Raw genomic sequence first — 20,130 nt, forward strand, 5'->3', positions numbered from 1 at the left:
CTGCCCCTGCCACCCCCTTCAGACACCAGTCACAAGTTCAGGCTGCTTCCTGTGCTTCTGATCAACTGACTATAAATCAGGGGGTCCTAGGACCTCCTCCTTCAGTTAGATTAATTTGCTAGGGCAGCTCACAGAACTCAAGAAAACATTTTACTTACTAGATCACTGGTTTATTATAAAAAGATATAACTCAGGAATGACCAGGTGGAAGAGATGCACAGGGCAAGGTATGGAAGGATGGAAGGGACACAGAACTTCCATGCCCTCTCTGAGCTGACCACCCTCCCAGCACCTGCACAGAAGCTCTCCAAACCCCTTCCCTTTGAATTTTTATGGCGGCCTCATTACGAAGGCATGATTTATTAACCCACTGGCCGTAGGCAGTTGATTCAACCTCTAGTCTCTCTCCTCTACCCAGAGGCCTTAGAGGGTAGGGCTGAAATCCCAGCCCTCTATTCACATGGTTGGTTCCCCTGACAACCAGCCCCCATCTAAGGGCTTTCCAAAAGTCACCTCATTAACATAAGCAAGGGGCTTGTTACAAATAACAAAAGACACCCATTTTACCTTTATTGCTCTGAAGCTTTTCCAGGACCTGGGAAAAAAATCTAAATATTATAAAAAAAAAGATATCCCTGTGGTTCTTACATAGGAAATTACGAGGATTTCAGGAGCTGTGTTCCAGGAACAATGGATAAAACCCAAATATATGTTGCTTACTGTAAATTACAATATCACACTCATAATTGGAATCATAAATTATTTTCCCTTTTTGTCTGCTATTTCACTTAGTGTAAGGTCAAGGTTCATTCATGTTGTAGCTTTCCAGAATTTCATTCCTTTTTAAGGCTGTATAATATTCCATTTGATGTGTATATCACATTTTGTTTATCCATTCATCAATGAATGGACATTTGGGTTCCTTACACCTTTTGGGTATTGTGACTAATGCTGCTATGAACCTTAGTGTACAAAATCTGTGAATCCCTGCTTTCAGTTCTTTTGTGTATATACTCTGAAGTGGAATCACTGGATCATAAGGTAATTGTATGTTCAATTTTTAAAGGAAAGTACTCAAGAGATTTTAAACCCATTAATTTATTGGAGAAAAGGACTGTTCATTTTTTGCCTCATATATGTCATGTAAAACGTTAGGTGTCAGAGAAATGGAAATTAATGGGATACGGCTCCTCCTGTCTAGAAACACAGGGACTTAGGATCAAAGACGTGACCAACAGATAAGTAAGTAATTAGCTGTTACAATCTGTGCTCAGTGCTGGCACAAGATGTGTATAGACTATTGTGGGAGCACTTTATAATAATGATTTCTGGGGTTCCTGAAGACAGAATCTCCTTGGGTGTTGTCCTGGATGGATGTTCTGCTGAATTCCGGTTAATAGTGGTAATGCAGTGGCGAAGTTCCAATATTCAAGTTTTTGTTGTACATTTGTTTTTTTTAATAGCTAACTCCATCCATCCATCTTTTCTGTGACCTAAGTGTCTGCCTTTTGTTTTTTTCTTTCTCTAGTGGTTTTTAATTGCCAACAGATCTTACAAAGTGAGTGCAGCAAGCTCTTTTTTCTTCAGTGGTGTGTTTGTGGGAGTTATCTCATTTGGTCAGCTCTCAGATCGGTTCGGAAGGAAAAAAGTCTATCTCACAGGTAATCTCTTAGTGTTCATGGACTGAATAAGAGGAGTTATTTCCCTAAGGTTCCCAGGGAAATAATAAGGGGACCATTTCCTTAAGGTTCTCAGGGAATTGCCATGTGGACCCAGAACTGATTTTTATTTCACTGGCAAGAGGCTGAGTTGATTCTGGCCAAGCATTTTAAAGTGACCAGCATACCCGAGGAAGGCCAGATATTTGCACTGTAAGCTTTTCGTGGTGGTGAATTCTGCAATCCCTGGATTCTAATTCATGCCATGTTTCTAAGGAGAACAAAGATTGAGGCAGTCTACTGGATCCATTTCCTTGTATCTTGTGTGCTGATTCATTTCAGATGAGCTCTGTAGGTCTCAGCATAGTCCTCTTGACAAGCTGAGTACGAGCTAAGATTTATCAGTTTCCAGCATTATTGTTAATAATTGAAAACTGCGCATGACAGAAATCAACTTGTAACAAAGAAAACCTCAGTTTTTCTTGATAGTCTTTAAGAGAAACTGTTTTAAAAAAATAACATAGCTCAGAAAATTTAAATTCACAAAGATTTTTCTTTACAAACTAATGAATATAATACATTACGTTCATCAAATGCTGTTTTGCCTATGCATTATTGAATAGTGTTCTTCTCTTTCTAGGTTGTGCTCTTGACATCTTATTTGCTATCGCAAATGGGTTTTCCCCCTCATATGAGTTCTTTGCAGTAACTCGCTTCCTGGTGGGCGTGATGAATGGAGGGATGTCGCTGGTGGCCTTTGTCCTGCTGAACGAATGTGTGGGCACCGCCTACTGGGCACTCGCAGGTACTGCTTCAATCCATGCAGACATGGAGATGGGGAGCTGCTCCAGACAACTTGATAGGAACCAGTTCAACCATCGAGTCTAAAAATGCACTCGGACTTGAGGTGCTCTATCCAGCTGTTAGATTTTTTCCTGAGTTTGTTCTATATGACCTTGAACGAGTCATTAGTCATTTTATGTGTATTCCTCCCTAGATAGTCTCCCATGGGGCCTGCCTCACAGATGGTGACCTTGCCCCTATCCTCACAGATTGCCTAAGGGCATTCGTTAACTGCTTTTTACCGTAAAGTGAAAAATAGTGCAGAGGAAATACTAGAAACTCCTTTCTCAGTGCCTTCGTATTGTATTGTATTAAATCCTTGTCGCATAGGCCTTTCTGACTTTTACTGGTCTCTTCAAGTTAATAGTACTCTTGTATTTCTTTAATGATGTTTAAGTTCCAAAATAGAGGCCATATTCTGTATTATTTTTAACTATCCCATCATCTTCTTAAGAACTACACTATAGTAAAATAAATGATTTTAAAAGCTCCTTGACTTAAAATAATGTCTTAGGAGAACAACTGCACTAAGACTTGACTTTGTGGACTGTAGGTTTGCAGTGAGAACTTTGTTTCGCTTTCCGTTCATTTGACAATAACTGAGTGCTATTGATGTTCTTGTACTGATACGGGAACAAGTTGACTATGGGACTGTAGGAACTTGCCTGCATGAGGATGTGGATGAGAGCGTGCCAGCTACCATTTGCTGAGCATCTGTTATGTGCCAGGTACCATGCTAGGCATCTGACTCATATCTGTCATATTCCCAGAGCCTACAAGCTAAGAATTTCTACCTTCATCTTACAGATGAGGACACTTCACCTCTGAAAGGAGGGGTGATATGCCCATTTTCACACAGCTCGTGACTGACAGGGCTAGGATGACGCCAGGCTCATGTTGTCCCACTGTTCCCTGAGTACTCCCCTCTTAGATCTTCAGTGGGTCACCTCATACGAATACTGGTCTGCTTAGCCTATTTTTTTTCTCGCTTGGTGGTGTTTTCAAAGTTGGTGAGGGCTAATGTATTGAGCTGGAAGACAAAGCTAAATAAAATAAATTTTGCTCTGTTTGTATGTCGACCAAACTGCTGTCCAAGCTGAAGGACACAGAGGGTTGGACAAATTAGAATTAAGGTGGGGAGCAAGAGACACCTGCTCCGTCCTAGCAGGACAGGCTTCCTGCCTGTCTCTTACACGTGGTGCTTTTTTATGACTCACTTTATCTATAGCAGCTTTCAAAGCCTTTAGAGATGGGCTTCTTTTTTCCCTAGCCCAGCTCCTAAGTCAGGATCAGTGAGAAAATGTCCTCTGAGTCTTCAGTTTGCATTGAGACTTTTAAGGTCACTTTTTCAAGTAGTGGGTTCAGACTTGCTGGGACTTCCCAAGAAATGAGTAATGATGGTGATCACGACCACTCACATTGTCCGGGGAGGACACAAAGGCACCCTCTCCTGGGGTTTTGGTTTTCCTGAGTCTAAAATCTGGCTCAGGAACTTCCCTGGTGGTGCAGTAGTTAAGAGTCTGCCTGCCAATGCAGGGGACATGGGTTCAATCCCTGGTCCTGGAAGATCCCACATGCCACAGAGCAACTAAGCCTGTGCACCACAACTACTGAGCCTGTGCTCTAGGACCTGTGAGCCACAACTACTGAAGCCCGTGCACCTAGAGCTCCTGCTTTGCAAGAAGAGAACCACCACAATGAGATGCCCGCGCAACCCAACGAAGAGCAGCCCCGCTCGCTGCAAGTAGAGAAAGCCCGCAGGCAGCAGCAAAGGCGCAGTGCAGCCAAAAATAAATAAATAAATTTATTAAAAAAAAATAATTTAAAAATTAGAAAACTAAAATCTTGCTCATGTAGAACATCATGAGTACATATTTTTCATGTACCCAGCACATTTCTCTATTAAAATGTTCACATTTGACTCTAGTTGTTGCATGAAGAAGGTGCTCTCTTACAAAACGCGTATACTGCCCCCACCCTACCCAATTCTCTAGGACTATTCCTGTCCTGTTGCATATTTTGGGCAAAAAGAAAGACCTCCTGGTCTCTTGCTTCCTTGCCATTCGGCCTAAAGCCAGTGAAAAGATTGCTCTTAAAGCGCATTTACTTTCCATTCTTGTCCTTGAAGCTGAGTTAAGATGGGGCTATTAAAATTTCTATAGCGAAGGGAAAAGGGAGAAAGGAAAAAAACCTGCAACAGTGGTATCAGATGGTTGCCAAGTTCAATGTGAAATTCAGAAGGAGCTTGAGAGAGCTCCCTGAAGGCCAGTGCACTTGACCTGCACCAGGACAGAAGATTCTGATGCCCCTGGAACTCTTGTGAGGAGCTTCCTTCGTCCCTCTCCCATGAGCCGAGTCTTCCCCAGAATTTTGTCCTTGGCCTTTCTTTCTAAGCTGTTTTCTCTCCAGCACAATTTTATACACTCCAGTGGCTTCAGATACGCTCATGAACTGCAAGAAACTGAGGAAAAAACCTAAAAGGTTAGCAATAGGGGATTAGTTGGAAGTAGCCTAACTGTTTAGCAGTTAAAAAAGATTTTGAAAAATTGTGCTTGATTACCAAGTATTTGCAGTATGTATAAAATACTATGTAAAGTACATATAAAAAGTATAAATACAAACTGAAAACATCCATTTTTGACCAATTTGCAGTGTATTGCTTAACAAGAATGAGGATAACTGATTGAAAATTATTGAGTAGAAAAAATAAAATACTAAAGCTATGAAAAATGTCATATTAATATATTTATTATTAATTTTTCTTATATAAATATCTTATAACAAAAGGAATTGATGTTCATTGTAAAAAAAATCAAGAGCATATAGAAGTGAAATATAAATAATACATATAGTCCTACCCACATGAACATCACCACTGTAAACATATTGCTGTGTGTCCTAGAGCTTCTTCTTTGCATATCTGTTCTACAACATTCATTTATTAAATAGACCCTGCCATGTACCAGACACTACCTTTATAGACACTTGTGATAAAAGGGTGAACATGGCAGGCCAGGGTGGGGGAAGGTCCTTGTTCTTATGGAGGTTATGTTTTAATCAGGAGAGACATAACCAATATGAGGTAATTTCAGAAAATTTTAAGTGCAGTGAAGAAAATTAAACAGGGTAATAGACTAGGCAGTAAGTGCAGGGAACAGATGGTTAGAGAAAACCGAGATGTAGATGTTTGATCAAAGATGTGAATGATGAGGGAGACCTAGGCATGTGAGATTCTGAGAGAACATTCCAGTCAGATGGAATGGCAAGGACCAAGGCCCTGAGGTAGGAATGAGCTTCTCTGAGGACCTGAAAAGATGCAGTGTGGAGAGGCATGGGGAGGTTGGGATGAGATCAGATTGGAGGGGCAGAATGATATAGGGCCCATGATAGGCCAGATGAGGAATTTTGGGTTTTTTTCCACTCACAGTGCAGTGAGTAGCCAGTGAGTGAATTAAAGAGAGGAACAGTGGGATCTTGTATACAGAAAGATTACTCTGGTAGGCATGTGAAGAATGGATTATAGAGGAGCAAGAGTAGAAATTGAGGGGTCATTCAGGAGGCTGGTGTGGTTGGCCCCATGCAACCCAGAGGCAGCTTAGACCAGGTGGGAGTAGTGGAGGAGGAAAGAGGGTGCGTTTGAGCTGGATTTGGTGGGAACGTGACCTGTTAAAGAACCAGCAGAAAAGGCAAGACCAAGAGGAATCAAGGGGACTTCATGGCTTGTGCTTGAAAACTGGAGGGATCACTGGAGACATTTACAAAAACGAAGTCATCACTATACACTATTTTCTAACCTGCTGAAATTTGGCTTTTACTAGTGCGAACTGAGTGGGAATAGCAGACATGAAATTAATTTAAAATAAACAGAAAAGAAATCTGAAAAATAGGCATAAATACCCAAACGCCCATAAACAGTTACACAACCACCTATGGTTCTCCAGAATTACAATGTGCAAAAGTGGTGATTTGAAGTGTTCTTTTTTTTCTAATTAAATTTTTTAACCAAATGACCTAGAGCCTTACCACACCTGTATCCTCACCTTATCCCTGTTGTCATTTCGGGGCATACATGTGCAGCTTCTTGCTGGATATTAGATATGAATGTCTATTGGCACCTCAAATTAAACATATTGCTTTCTTTTACCTAAAATCTCCATCCTCTTCTGGGACCTCTCTCTATAGTAATGTAATCTTTTTATTTAAAGCCATTAAACTAGAACCTTTGAATCATTTCCTCCCATCCATTATATCCAGTTGATCCCAGGTCTTTCTGAGACAGAGTTTCAACTGTGATGAGCTTAGGTATAAAGGGAAATCATTTGGTTAACACAACCAAACCACAGAAGAGCCAGGCCCTTGTGATACCTGGAACCCGGAAGTCAGATGCATCTCATTTCTGTTTCCCATCATCTCTGAGAAGCTTCCTCTGCTCAGTCAGGGATGGGGCCCAGCAGCTCTCAGGTTTCACCACCACGTCCAGTATTTAAAATCCTTGGTAGGAGCTCTGATGGTCCCAGCAAGAGGCCCATGACTGGCAGCCCTGGCTTGAACCACCGGGGTAAAGTATGGGGAGGTCATCTCTCTGAAAAAGGGAAAGCGTTCTTGGAATTAGAAAGGAGTGCTAGGTAGACAGTATTTATTTTATAATTATTGATAGAGGAGGCTAGGTAGAGGAGGCTTCCAGATGGCTTTTTGGGGGAGGTTAATAGATATAAGGGGCTATACCCATTTTAACAGTAGGACGATAATAACGTCCTCACATTTGTACCACATGCATTGTTTCATTTGAAACCAATAACTACCCTTTGGAGTAGATATTATTATTTCTCTTGATAAGGAAACTGAGGCTCAGAGACATTTAGTGAGTTGCCTAAAGTCACACAGCAGCATGTGGCAGAACTGGGGTCTGAACTTGGTCCCTCTGAAGTGGTCCCATCCTGTGGTCTCTGGACTTTTTGCCTACATTGTTGTCAGTGGGCACTGAGTACTCAGGACTGTTCTGAGCAATGACAGAAACCCTTGTTCTTGGAAACCAGGTGCTATTCGGTGCACTGTAATGAACCTGTAATAGCTATTGATTATCTTAAGTTTCCAGGGAAATCACAGGGAATGGAAGTCCGCATTCCCTTACTTAGTGGACCACATGGTCTGACTGGTTTTCTGAGCACACTGAACTTGCTGTCACAGCAGCTTTCCCTTCTGCGTCCCCCTTTTCCTCACTAGGGCAGACAGCATACAAGGCATTGTTTTTGTTATAGGTTAATAATCTACGGACAAGAATAAAAGAAACATTTGTCTTACAGGATTGTTGTAGAAAGTTCTTGTAACAAGTCCTATTGCTGTGAGATGCCCACAGGAGCCCGCCTTTCCCCAGAAGGGTGGTGACGGGGAGGGGAACGGTACAGAGTGCAGGCTCTCCAGTCAGACAGACCAGGGGACAACGCCTCCTGTCTGGGCCACACACAGCCCTGTGTCTTTAGGCAGTGGCACCTAACTTCTCTGAGCTATATGGCTGTATATGGCTAATAATGGTACCTGCATTATAGGACAATGTATGGATAAGGCTTAATACTCGATAAATAGTAGCTATGATATAAATAAATAGCGATAGATTTAAGTACTACTAATAGTAGCAGGTACAGAAAGTATGTCAGAGGTATAGAATTTGCCAGTATATTGGGCAAGGCAGTGGGTTTGTACCCATTCAGCATTTATTTCAAAAACCATAGGATCCTTAACAACCCCATAGTTGATGTTTTTTCTGTCAGTGTGCTGACAAAAATTCACGCTTCATAGAACTTATATTCTACTTGGGATAGACAGACAAGAAACAAATATAACTGATGGTGATATATATGATGGTGATAAATTAAGTGGAGAAGGACAATAGGGAGAACTGGGGAGTAGGTTGTGATTTAAGATAAGGATTTCAGGGACAGCCCCTGTGATAAAGATGCAGTCCCAGCATTTTCATAGTCTCATGACCTAAAAACCTTCCTGCCATGTAGCAAACAATATTTCCAAGCTTCAGCCACAAGTTCAGGTGGATGTCAGCACAACATCAATGCAGAAAGCACTTGGGCAGGCCCTTAAAATTCATCTTGACCACATGTGGTTTGTATTTTTCATCTGTCCTTCCTTCTTTTCCACTAATTTCCTGGCCTCTCTTCTAGTTTTATCATCTGATCCTGCATATTTGTGTAGGTTTTTCTTTCTGCTGACATCTCACAAGGAAGGGATTGACTCCGTGACCTGGGTTGGAAATGGGGCTGCAGGTGGTCCTTTCCCCAGTAACAGGTCTCTTTTCCTGAATTAGGGTCGATCGGTGGCCTCTTCTTCGCAGTCGGCATCGCCCAGTATGCCCTGTTGGGATACTTCATCCGCTCCTGGAGAACCCTAGCCATTCTGGTTAACCTGCAGGGAACAGTGGTCTTTCTCTTATCTTTGTAAGTAGTTTTTCCTCTTAGACTTTTAATTTAATAAGCAGAAGGAATGTCTTAAGAGGATGCGGGTCAATGAGCGGCGTTATTCCCTTTCAGGAGTTTGCCTGAACTGACTTTGGTGAAGAACTAAATTCCGCAAGCGCTCCAATGCTTGGCAGCTCCTGGGAAGAGAGATGCTTAATTAATTCAGAATGCAGGTATCCCTTGTTTAAAGTAACCTCTCTGTAGAGTGCATTTTAACCTTCATATTGCCAATGGAGGGTACCAATTTCTTTTTTAACCTAATGCTTCAAGCTGAAAGATCTTCAGGCTTGGTCAGATCACGTGCTAGGGGTGCGACTGAGGTATGATATTATAGAGCAATCTGTGCATATTGAATATATAGTGACACCTCTTCATCCCACGGATGAGTATAATTTCAGGGCCTCTTCATGTGGACATGGGAAGATACTCAGATATGGGAGAAATCCTTAGAGTGCATGGACTCAAAGCAGTAAAAGGTTGATGCCCTGGTCAGGGAAGGGTTCTACAAAAAACTCATCAGAGTATCACACCATGGTCCTCTAAAGGCTGTAAGATGAGCCACCAACTTAGGCCTATTTCACCAGAAGTTTTATTGTGCTTCTGAAAGGTTTTCTCCCCTCAGGTATCAGAGCTCTAATTTTAATCATTAAAATCTTTGAGATAAATACAGTTTTCAGCCAATGGTACCACCTTTCTTCTGTGAAGTGAGAGATACCCGTAATAGAATTTTCACTCAGATAGCGATTTGATATAGTAATCCTTTATTCAAGTTCTACTAACTGAGATTTGGTGGGAATTGGCCTGAAATCTGTTTTCATTCTCTCTTTGAAAGTAAGAGGATTGTTAAGTACAAAAATGAATATAGTAGAAATAGTTAATGTATATTTAGAAAGGCAAAATTTATAAAATGAATTTAGTTATGTGAAATAGAGTGACATAATTTTATTAGAAAGGAAAATTAACCATATTTTATTAGCTTGTGTATTGTAAATTTTTGGAATAAATGGGTTCCTAGTATAGTTCCTTGAATTAATAAGCATTCATATAAATATCAGTAGATCAACGAATTTTCATTTTTTTTTTACATCTTTATTGGAGTATAATTGCTTTACAATGGTGTGTTAGTTTCTGCTTTATAACAAAGTGAATCAGTTATACATATACATATGTTCCCATATCTCTTCCCTCTTGCATCTCCCTCCCTCCCACCCTCCCTATCCCATCCCTCGAGGTGGTCACAAAGCACCGAGCTGATCTCCCTGTGCTATGTGGCTGCTTCCCACTAGCTATCTATTTTACGTTTGGTAGTGTATATATGTCCATGCCACTCTCTCACTTCGTCCCAGCTTACCCTTCCCCCTCCCCGTATCCTCAAGTCCATTCTCTAGTAGGTCTGTGTCTTTATTCCCGTCTTACCCCTAGGTTCTTCATGACCTTTTTTTTTTTTTTTTTTTAGATTCCATATATATGTGTTAGCATACGGTATTTGTCTTTCTGTTTCTGACTTACTTCACTCTGTATGACAGACTCTAGGTCCATCCACTTCATTACAAATAGCTCAATTTTGTTTCTTTTTATGGCTGAGTAATAGTCCATTGTATATATGTGCCACATCTTCTTTATCCATTCATCCGATGATGGACACTTAGGTTGTTTCCATCTCCGGGCTATTGTAAATAGAGCTGCAATAAACATTTTGGTACATGACTCTTTCTGAATTACAGTTTTCTCAGGGTATATGCCCAGTAGTGGATTACTGGGTCATATGGTAGTTCTATTTGTAGTTTTTTAAGGAACCTCCATACTGTTCTCTATAGTGACTGTACCAATTCACATTCCCACCAGCAGTGCAAGAGTGTTCCCACGGGGCTTCCCTGGTGGCGCAGTGGTTGAGAGTCCGCCTGCCGATGCAGGGGACATGGGTTCATGCCCCGGTCCGGGAAGATCCCACATGCCGCGGAGCGGCTGGGCCCGTGAGCCATGGCCGCTGAGCCTGCGCGTCTGGAGCCTGTGCTCCACAACGGGAGAGGCCACAACAGTGAGAGGCCCGCATACCGAAAAAAAAAAAAAAAAAAAAAAAAGAGTGTTCCCATGAATTTTCTTTTTAAATATTTAGTAAGTCACATACTTCTTAATCAGGCTCGCTTTCATCTCTCCTTCAGTAGCAGAGTGACTTCACTGGATGATCCGAGCCATTCCGCTTTTCATTTTCAGAATGTGTCGTCTGTCTGTTACTGCTTAGTGCTAGGTGGGGACATTGACTCGCTGGGAAATTAATTCAGGTCATGAAAAACAGAAAGCAGAGAAAAGGGCATGTGAAATCACAATGTATGTGTGTTCCATCAGGCCTAGAAAGTAAGGCTTGCTGCAGTCGGCCTCCAGTTTCCCTCCCACCCCACCTCACACATGCTGCTCCAGGCGCACTAAGCTGCTCTCTGTTCCAGTTTACAGCTTAGGCTTGTCGGCCTCCGTGTGTCCTACTCAGTGCTTTTGCCGGCTGCTTCAACGCCCTCCTCCCCATCTCTCTTCTTTATTAGTTAATAGCGTTCCCAGTTTGCTCAAATGCCACCCCCTCCGCACTTTTCCAGGTCAGACCTCCAGTCATTCGCTTTCTTTTCTTAATTCTGCAGCACTAAACTGGCACCCTTCAAGTGGCCCCTTATCTCTGCCTCACCCAGAGCCTGTCCTCTTTATAAAGCAGGAGCTCTCTGATAGCACAGGCTCTTTGCTCAGCTGCATTTCCCCCAGCTCCAGAGCTCTGGGCCTTCCTCCACACAGGAGACGCCTCGTATCCATTGGGCAGATGTTGGCACGAAAAGCCTTTGGAATTAGCCTGCGTTAGCCATCAGCAACATCAGAAAAAGTCATGTTATTTTAGAGACATACCTTGTTTGTTTTACTAGAGACATTATGACTTAGCTTAAAAATTCCTTATTTTCTCAGTACTTGAATTTGGATAGTTTTACTTTAGAAACCAGTGCCCCCTTAATTTACAAAGGTTTTCCACCTTTAAAGAAATTCACAGGACATTTTCGAGCAGAGGCCTCATTGTTAAATTAGCACTGTAGCTTCTGAAGGTGAGTACAGCACCATGTAGCCGGCAGCATGTTCAAGGGCCTGCTTCTTCTTTTAAAAACATGTCTTACTGTTTTGCACGTGCAGTCAGCGTGTGTTAGAACTCATATTCCCAAATCTGTCCAACTAGGTGAGGCTTCGTTACTGAGAAGCTTGTAGGCTTCTCAAAATGTGGAGAAATATCAGGTCCTAAGTTTACCTAATCCAGATAAACCCTTTCCCAAGTGGAAATGGTTTTATTAACTCAGAGTCAGATTTCCAAAACCTGAATATCTCTCAAATATCATCGTTAAACATGATTTATATAGTTTTAAAAGTAATTTTTATTGCTATAAACAATTCTGAAAACACAGAGAAGCTTAATAGGAAGGGGAAAAATGACTTAAATTATCCAAAGATAATAATGACTTCCTATATTTTGACTCTTTCCTTGTTGGTCCTTTTTCACTCCTCTTAGGGCTCCTCAGCTTTCACTTTTACTATCATAGACTTTCTAGCATTTCACTTATATTTCTATCCCAAGTATACTCTCTCTATTCACCCCACTAGTCTTATATTCTTTTTATTTGTATTTAGACTTGATCAGGTAGTCTTACATAGGTACCTCACATATGGGCTGGTGGACAGGGCCAGTGGATCCAGTGATGATCGGCAGACATAACTTCCAACAAAACAATATTTTACTTGATTATTCACTTGTGTATTAGTAACAATCATCAGATAGCAGTGAAAAAGTAAATAAAAGAATTTTTCAGGATGTTGTAGAGGCCTTTGTTCCTGCTTTTGTTGACAACCAAATGTTGTACATGAATAATCTCTCCCCAGTAGCAGGACTCCTGGGAAAATGCCTGCTTTTTTGTTTCCGTGTCTTTCCTCTCAGCACCTATTACATTGCTCCATACAAAATGAAAGTGTTCAGTAAATGGTTATTGATGAACCGGCTGTCCGTGAAGTTCCAAATCCTGTGGTGTTTGTTGCCAACACTATCCTTACTGAAAGGCATGGGGAGTTCTGAAAGGCACCTTAAATAGCCTTTTTTAGTATTATTCATGCAAGTTTCATTTTAGGAAAATAATATCAGATTAGATCAAAAGGTACTTGATGTTGTGTTTTGTAAACAAGGCTTCCATGTTCCTGCCACCCTTTGGTTTTTGAAAAGTCCTCTAAGAGTATGCAGAACTGTGAAGAGGAGAAAAGATACGTAATATCTAAGTCTTGAAACTGTTGAAAGGTATCAGTGGCAATAGAAATGTTCAGTACTTTGTGGCTATAGTAAGAAGTAACTGTTGTTTTGGAACTGGAGTAGTTAACCAGAAAATAAACTTTGATTCTTTTTTTTTTTGCGGTATGCGGGCCTCTCACTGCTGTGGCCTCTCCCATTGTGGAGCACAGGCTCTGGACGCGCAGGCTCAGCAGCCATGGCTCACGGGCCCAGCCGCTCCGCGGCATGTGGGATCTTCCCGGACCAGGGCATGAACCCGTGTCCCCTGCATCGGCAGGCGGACTCTCAACCACTGCGCCACCAGGGAAGCCCCTGATTGTAGTATTTTAAAGCTTTAAAGCTCAAAAGTAGTTGAGATGTGATAAACCCTTTTTCATTTTTATGTGTAGCCTTAAAATAATCTCTACCTTTTTAATAACATATCACTGTGTTGAAAACACTTAAAAATTCTTTTCTGATGGATAATAGAGATTTTAATCTTCTTTGTGAGGCTTTTTCAGAACTTTAAAAACCCACTCTACAGTATTATTCTAACAACACTTGGCTGTGATTTAGAGCCATATCTCTGACACATGCTTTCTGAAGAATTACTCAGTACTGTAAACTTAACTTGCCATTCATATATTAACATTTACCTAAAAGTAAATGCATGCTGTTTACTTTTTTACTGCAATTTTGGGAGTGTGTTTTTGGTTTCCATTCGTAAAGGAGGCCATCATTTAATGATGGCAGCTGTTGACAGCAGCCCTCTCTCTCTTCCACGTGTCATTGGGAGAGTTAAGCTTTAGACCTAACGTGGAATCCGGTTGTGGTTTGGGGACCACGTACGGCGTGGGTGATTTGTCTCCTTCTGGTGCACGTGTACCTATACGAATATACAGCCTTTGATGACATCTCTTTCAGATTCATTCCTGAATCACCTCGTTGGTTATACTCCCAGGGTCGACTGCGTGAGGCTGAAGCCGCGCTGCACCTCATCGCCAAGAGGAACCGCCAGCTCAAGTGTACCTTCTCACTAACACACCCGGACAACAGGAGCTGCAGGGAGACGGGAAGTGTCCTGGACCTGTTCCGCTACCGGGTCCTCTTGGGGCATACTCTGACCCTGATGTTCATCTGGTAATTCTCTCTAAGGGCTCTTCTGTTGATCTGCAGCTCAGGTTATTGATAGTCAGTTATTTCTTCAGGGTTACAGAAAATTTCACTCTTTTCTTCAGCCTGAAGTTGTTTTCAGAGAAATAAGCCTCCCCCCATCCCCCAGCTTAGGTGTTGTGCTCACCTGTGCTTTCTCAGCATCCTCCCCTTCAAGGAGGAAATGATGGTGCCTGGCGGCAGGTTTACTGAACTTGTAGAAGTAGGTGTCAGAAGCACATCTTTGCTTATGAGGTATTTAATGTAAATTTTTAGGTCCCCCTTCCCCGCTCCAAAAAAAGGAAAGCAAGGAAGCACACCAGAGACAGAAGACTTTCTAAGGGGGACTTGGAGGCACCTCCCCTTGGTTTTGGCCTCAGGCACTTAGATAGCACGTTCTAATGGCAACGCCTATACTGCATTTTGTGCGGCATCCCACTCAGTCAACAGCGGCATCCCACTCACTCAGTCAGCAGGTGGGCTGAACATTTGCCTCGTGGGAATGAGATCCTTGGAGTGTGAGGTGACAGCCTCAAAGCCACATGTGCAAGTCAGTGAATGAACGGATTAGTCCTCTCTGAACCTGAGTTTCTAGTTTGGCTAATTCTGACCTGCCCTCAAAATGTTCTCTGCATTAATGTAAATCGCACTGAATGGTTCAAGATTGTGCCATTTAAAGAATTAAATTGTGGAAAGGGGAGCAATGGATGGTTCATACATAGAATTTGTGGAGTACCATAGGTTTTAATATTATTCAGTCTGTTAAAGTGCCGTAAATGTAACTTGGTCCAAGATTGGACACGAACATCATATTTACTGGCCTAGAGGACTGTTGTGCTATGGTTTGCCTGTATTTGGCAAGAAGCCTGCATAGAATCCTATATTTTTCACTTGGGAAAAGAGGAGAGTTATTTTATATCAAATTAATTGTATATATAAAGCTAAAAGGAACGGTATATTGAGAATAAGAAACTGCCAAGATAGTTTTCTGTATCTTGATTCTCTTTTCCCACCCGACCAAACCCTGGCTACCACCTGTATGGTTAGGGGCCAGGTCACATCAGCTGCCACCGTCCCCACTGAGCCAGCCTAGTGCTGGAATATCACAGATGCATAAGAAATGTTGAATGAAGGACACAAGTTCGGAGGCATGGAGATTAAGGGAGCCTTTATTAATTTATTTAAAATTTTTATTGGAGTATAGTTGATCTACAATGTTGTGTTAATTTCAGGTGTACAGCAAAGTGAATCAGTCATACGTATACATATATCCACTCTTTTTTAGATTTTTTTCCCATATAGGCCATTACAGAGTATTGAGTAGAGTTCCCTGTGCTATACAGTTAGGTCCTTATTAGTTATCTGTTTTATATATAGTAATGTGTATGTGTCAATAACAATCTCCAATTTATCCCTCTCCCCGCCTAGCCCCCAGTAACCGTAAGTTTATTTTCCATATTTGTAACTCTTTTTCTGTTTTGTAGATAAGTTCATTTGTACCCTTTTTTTTTAGATTCCACATATAAGCGACATCATATGATATTTATCTTTCTCTGTCTGACTCAGTTCACTCAGTATGACAATCTCTAGGTCCATCCATGTTGCTGCAAATGGCATTATTTCATGTTTTTTTAAAGCCAAACCTGACAATGCAGCGTAGGAGATACTAAGGAAATCCTTACAAAGTATGTTCAGGTACTTAAGGCTCCATAAAACTGCATTTGCATGTCAAGTAGACAGTCAAACCCTCTGCCTTGAAGGAAGTATCTACTTTCTTAGGGGTTATTTACTTCTTGTTTTTAAGTTTTTGTTTTTTCCAGGAATATTAACTTTGGGGTTCTGGCCTTCAGGGGATAAAAAACAGAGACAGAAAAACAAACTAGACTTAGAGCTAGGGAGAATGTTTATGTTTATTTTATGTCTTACACGGCCAAAGGAGCTGTTCTCAAATAAACTTCTTCCCCCGGGCTCAGAATGTTAAAATACATGATAACTGAGACAGTGTCATTCCACATACTGCCGTTCTTTTTGAAGATGCTATAAAATTCTAAAATCTTTTCTGTGGATCTGTCATTGAAGAAAACCTTAACTGGGGAGTAAAATTATACCTCTGTGCTTAACATCTGTTCCTTTGGTTATTTCCCACAGTAGTGCCTTTTAAAATAGTTCTTTGATGCCCTAAATATACTGCTAAATATTACGCAAGCATTTTAAATTTTGTTTGGGGCCCATAAACAGGATTGAAATGATTTGAATAGCTGTAATTATGCATCCCAACGACCAACTCTTCCAGCAAAGAAATCTGCAAACGGAGTCTGAGACCATAGGCCTTCCTTGCCCATGTTCTCCCCATTTTCTCTCACCACCAGCTGGTAACTCAATTCCTCTAGTGTCTTGAACTGGCTCTGTTTATTTGTGCCCTACTTGCTACCTTCACAACTTAGTTTAAATATGTATGTGTGTTTCCATTGCTGGACTGCTTCACTGGGATTTCTATTTTAAATGCAGAATAGATACACACTAACACATACAACACATTAGGAATAGCGTTATGTAAGGCGGGGGGGGGGGTCTCTACTGCAGATGGAAAGGATTTTTTAAGTATTTCAGGAAAATATTTTAAGTTGTCTAGCCTGCTGCTTACAGGCAAAGTGCTCGGGGACAGGGAAAACAGAAAATTCAGTGTCACCTTGCATCGTTACCCGTGACGTCCCAGCTATGACTCTGCTCATCATCCTCAGTATATGAATGACAGCTCCACCCAGGAAGAAGTAATGGGAAGTAGCTGCTGCCTGGGCTAATTTGCCAGAGAGGGATGAGTCACTAAGCAGGCCAGCTCCAGGAGTCCGTCGTCCCTCCCCATCCCTCTCCTTGGTTCCTGTGGTCCATTCTTACTAGCCCAGAGCATTTGGCCCATTTTGCTGTTTTGTCAGAGACAGAAAGAAAGCTTTCCCTTTCCTGTTGGTCTCATCATAGCTGCAGCTCGTTGGACTTTTTCTAAGGAAAAGAGAAGCAAATGGGAATTTCCTCATAATAAACACTTGTCAAAATGAATTGTAAAAACATAAAAACTAATGAACTTCCGAAGCCCAGGTCTTTTACTATTTGTATAGAAATTTATGGTTTACAAAGGGGGGAAAAGGAGGGGGTGTGGGATGAATTGGGAGATTGGGATTGACATATATACACTATTGATCTATGTATAAAATAGATAATTGATGAGAACCTACTGTATAGCGCGGGGAACTCTACTCAGTGCTCTGTGGCGACCTAAATGGGAAGGAAATCCAAATAAGAGGGGATATATGTATATGTATAGTTGACTCCCTTTGCTGTGCAGCAGAAACTAATACAACATTGTAAAGCAACTGTACTGCAATAAAAATTAATTTAAAAAATTTATGGTTTACAAAATGTATTTGTATATTAACAAAGCCTAGTCAGGGTTTATTTTCGTTCTATTCTAGTTTGTTTTATTTTTAATACTGCAATTTCCTAGGCACAAAAGGTTTTGCTTTCTTTCTGTGGTTTCAGTTACCCAAGGTCAATTGCAGTCTGAAAATATTACACGGAAAATTCCAGAAAGAAACAACTCATAAGTTTTAAATTGCAGGCCATTCTGAGTAGCGTGATGAACTCTCGCACCCTCCCGCTCCATCCCACGTGGGACCTGAATCATCCCTTTGTCCAGCATATCCTGCCCATTAGCCACTTAGTCACAGTCTTTCTTATCAGATCGACTATCCGGTATCGCAGTGCTTGTGTTCAAGTCACTCTTATTTTACTTAATAATGGCCCCAAAGCACGAGAGTAGTCATGCCAGCAATTCGGATGTTCTCTTACTGGGCCTAATTTATAAATTAAACCTTATCATAGGTGTATGGCTAGGAAAAAACATAGTATATATAGGGTTCGGTACTATCTGAGGTTTCAGGCATCCACTGGGAGTCTTGGAACGTATCCCCAGCGGATAAGCAGGGGCTACTGTAGTCCCTTCACTCTGGAAGAAGTTCCTATTATTCCGGATGGCCCTTGCTCCAGCGTAGCTCCTGGGCTGCGGGACGTGGGCTCTGTGCCTGGCACAATGCCTGCCTCCTAGGAGGCGCCCCCTCAGTGTTTCGGCGGTGGCGTACAGAAATAGATGCAGGGCTTTGATCATCCTAGAGGAGCCTGCCTCTACCATGGCCCTCGTCCTCTCTTTCCTGTTCTGGGCGTCTATAGCATATGCACTTGCTGAGTGCCAGGAGGGGTTGAGAACCTGGTCAGGGGTTAGAGTCCCTGTCACCCTGGCCTGCAGGCCACCCGCTGGTAACCCAGGCACTAATCAGCATCTGTTCTCAACACCATCCTCTGTTGGCTTTCTCTCTGGGAATTCTTTATTCTAGAGTCATTTCGATAATACCACAATTGCCTAGGGCAAGTGTTTTATAAGTTGTTGAATTAAATACAGTAAGAATAGAATCACTGTCTTCATTTAAATGCAGAAAAGTGTGATGAAAGCACAAGCGATGTCTCCTCTGTCAGGAGCTGGCCACACGTTTGCTTTACAGAGCATCTGGATGTAGCTCAAATCATTTCCAAGGCCCCTTTACTTTTTATTTTGTCCTAGTATAGAAATTATATTAGGATAGAAAGCTTAGTGGGAGAGTCAGGCTTACTGCTTGAGCCAGATGGCATTATTGAACCAAGATTTGAATCTTCTCTGGTAGATTGTTATCGGCTTTTTCATTGTCTTTCTTGTTTTTCACCCCCAATTGCAGGTTTGTGTGCAGCTTGGTGTATTATGGCCTAACTCTCAGTGCAGGTGATCTAGGTGGAAATATTTATGCCAACTTGGCCCTGTCTGGCCTCATAGAGATTCCATCATACCCTATCTGCATCTACTTGATTAACCAAAAATGGTGAGTATGGGTGGATATGAAGTGCACCATGTAGAGGACACACACACACTAACATACATAAATATCTTTGTCCATATGCAGAATCCGCTAAGTACTCCATGGTGATTAGAATTCTTTTCAGACCAAACACAGTGAGAATTCATTTTTTAGTGTTATTTCTTGGGCTTCAAGTTTATGAGTTATTATGTAGGTTTTTTTTAATTGAAGTATAGTTGATTCACCATGTTGTGTTAGTTTCTGGTATACAGCAAAATGATTCAGTTATACATATACATATTCTTTTTCGTAATTTCTTCCATTATAGTTTATTGCAAGATACTGAATATAGTTCCCTGTGCTGTACAGTAGGACCTTGTTGTTTATCTATTTTATCTACCGTAGTTTGTATCTGCTAATCCCAAACTCCTAATTTATCCCTCCCTGCCCTTCCCCTTTGGTAACCATAAGTTTGTTTTCTATGTCTGTGAGTCTGTTTCTGTTTTGTAGATAAGTTCATTTGTGTCATATTTTAGATTCCATGTACAAGTGATATGATATTTGTATTTCTCTGTCTGACTTACTCAGTGCGATAGTCCATTCATGTTGCTGCAAATGGCATCATTTCATTCTTTTTTATGACTGAGTAATACTCCATCATATATATATATATATATATATATATATATATATATATATACCACATCTTCTTTATCCATTCATCTGTTGATGGGCATCTAGGTTGCTTCCATGTCTTCGCTATTGTAAATAGTGTTGCTATGAACATTGAGGTGTGTGTGTCTTTTCGAATTAGAGTTTTCTCCAGATATATGCTGAGGAGTCAGATTACTGGGTCA

The 20,130-nt window shown here is 41.4% G+C and overlaps 1 protein-coding gene across 6 annotated transcripts in view; it reads left to right on the plus strand.

Annotated features, from left to right (window-relative positions):
* SLC22A15 (solute carrier family 22 member 15) overlaps positions 1 to 20,130 on the plus strand; it is an 88,472-nt gene that overhangs the window by 38,074 nt on the left and 30,268 nt on the right. For 5 of the 6 annotated variants that reach the window (XM_027091161.1, XM_027091163.1, XM_027091165.1 and 2 more), the window contains exons 3-7: positions 1,529 to 1,661; positions 2,299 to 2,463; positions 8,818 to 8,947; positions 14,169 to 14,384; positions 19,157 to 19,297. In XM_027091161.1, the coding sequence (XP_026946962.1) occupies positions 1,529 to 1,661; positions 2,299 to 2,463; positions 8,818 to 8,947; positions 14,169 to 14,384; positions 19,157 to 19,297 (785 nt within the window). The remainder of the gene's footprint in view (positions 1 to 1,528; positions 1,662 to 2,298; positions 2,464 to 8,817; positions 8,948 to 14,168; positions 14,385 to 19,156; positions 19,298 to 20,130) is intronic. The other variant, XM_027091167.1, reaches the window with a different exon arrangement.

This window comes from Aethalodelphis obliquidens, unplaced genomic scaffold (genome assembly GCF_003676395.1).
Source record: "Aethalodelphis obliquidens isolate GAN/ISIS:26980383/991018 unplaced genomic scaffold, ASM367639v1 scaffold70, whole genome shotgun sequence".
NCBI classification, from domain to species: Eukaryota; Metazoa; Chordata; class Mammalia; order Artiodactyla; family Delphinidae; genus Aethalodelphis; species Aethalodelphis obliquidens.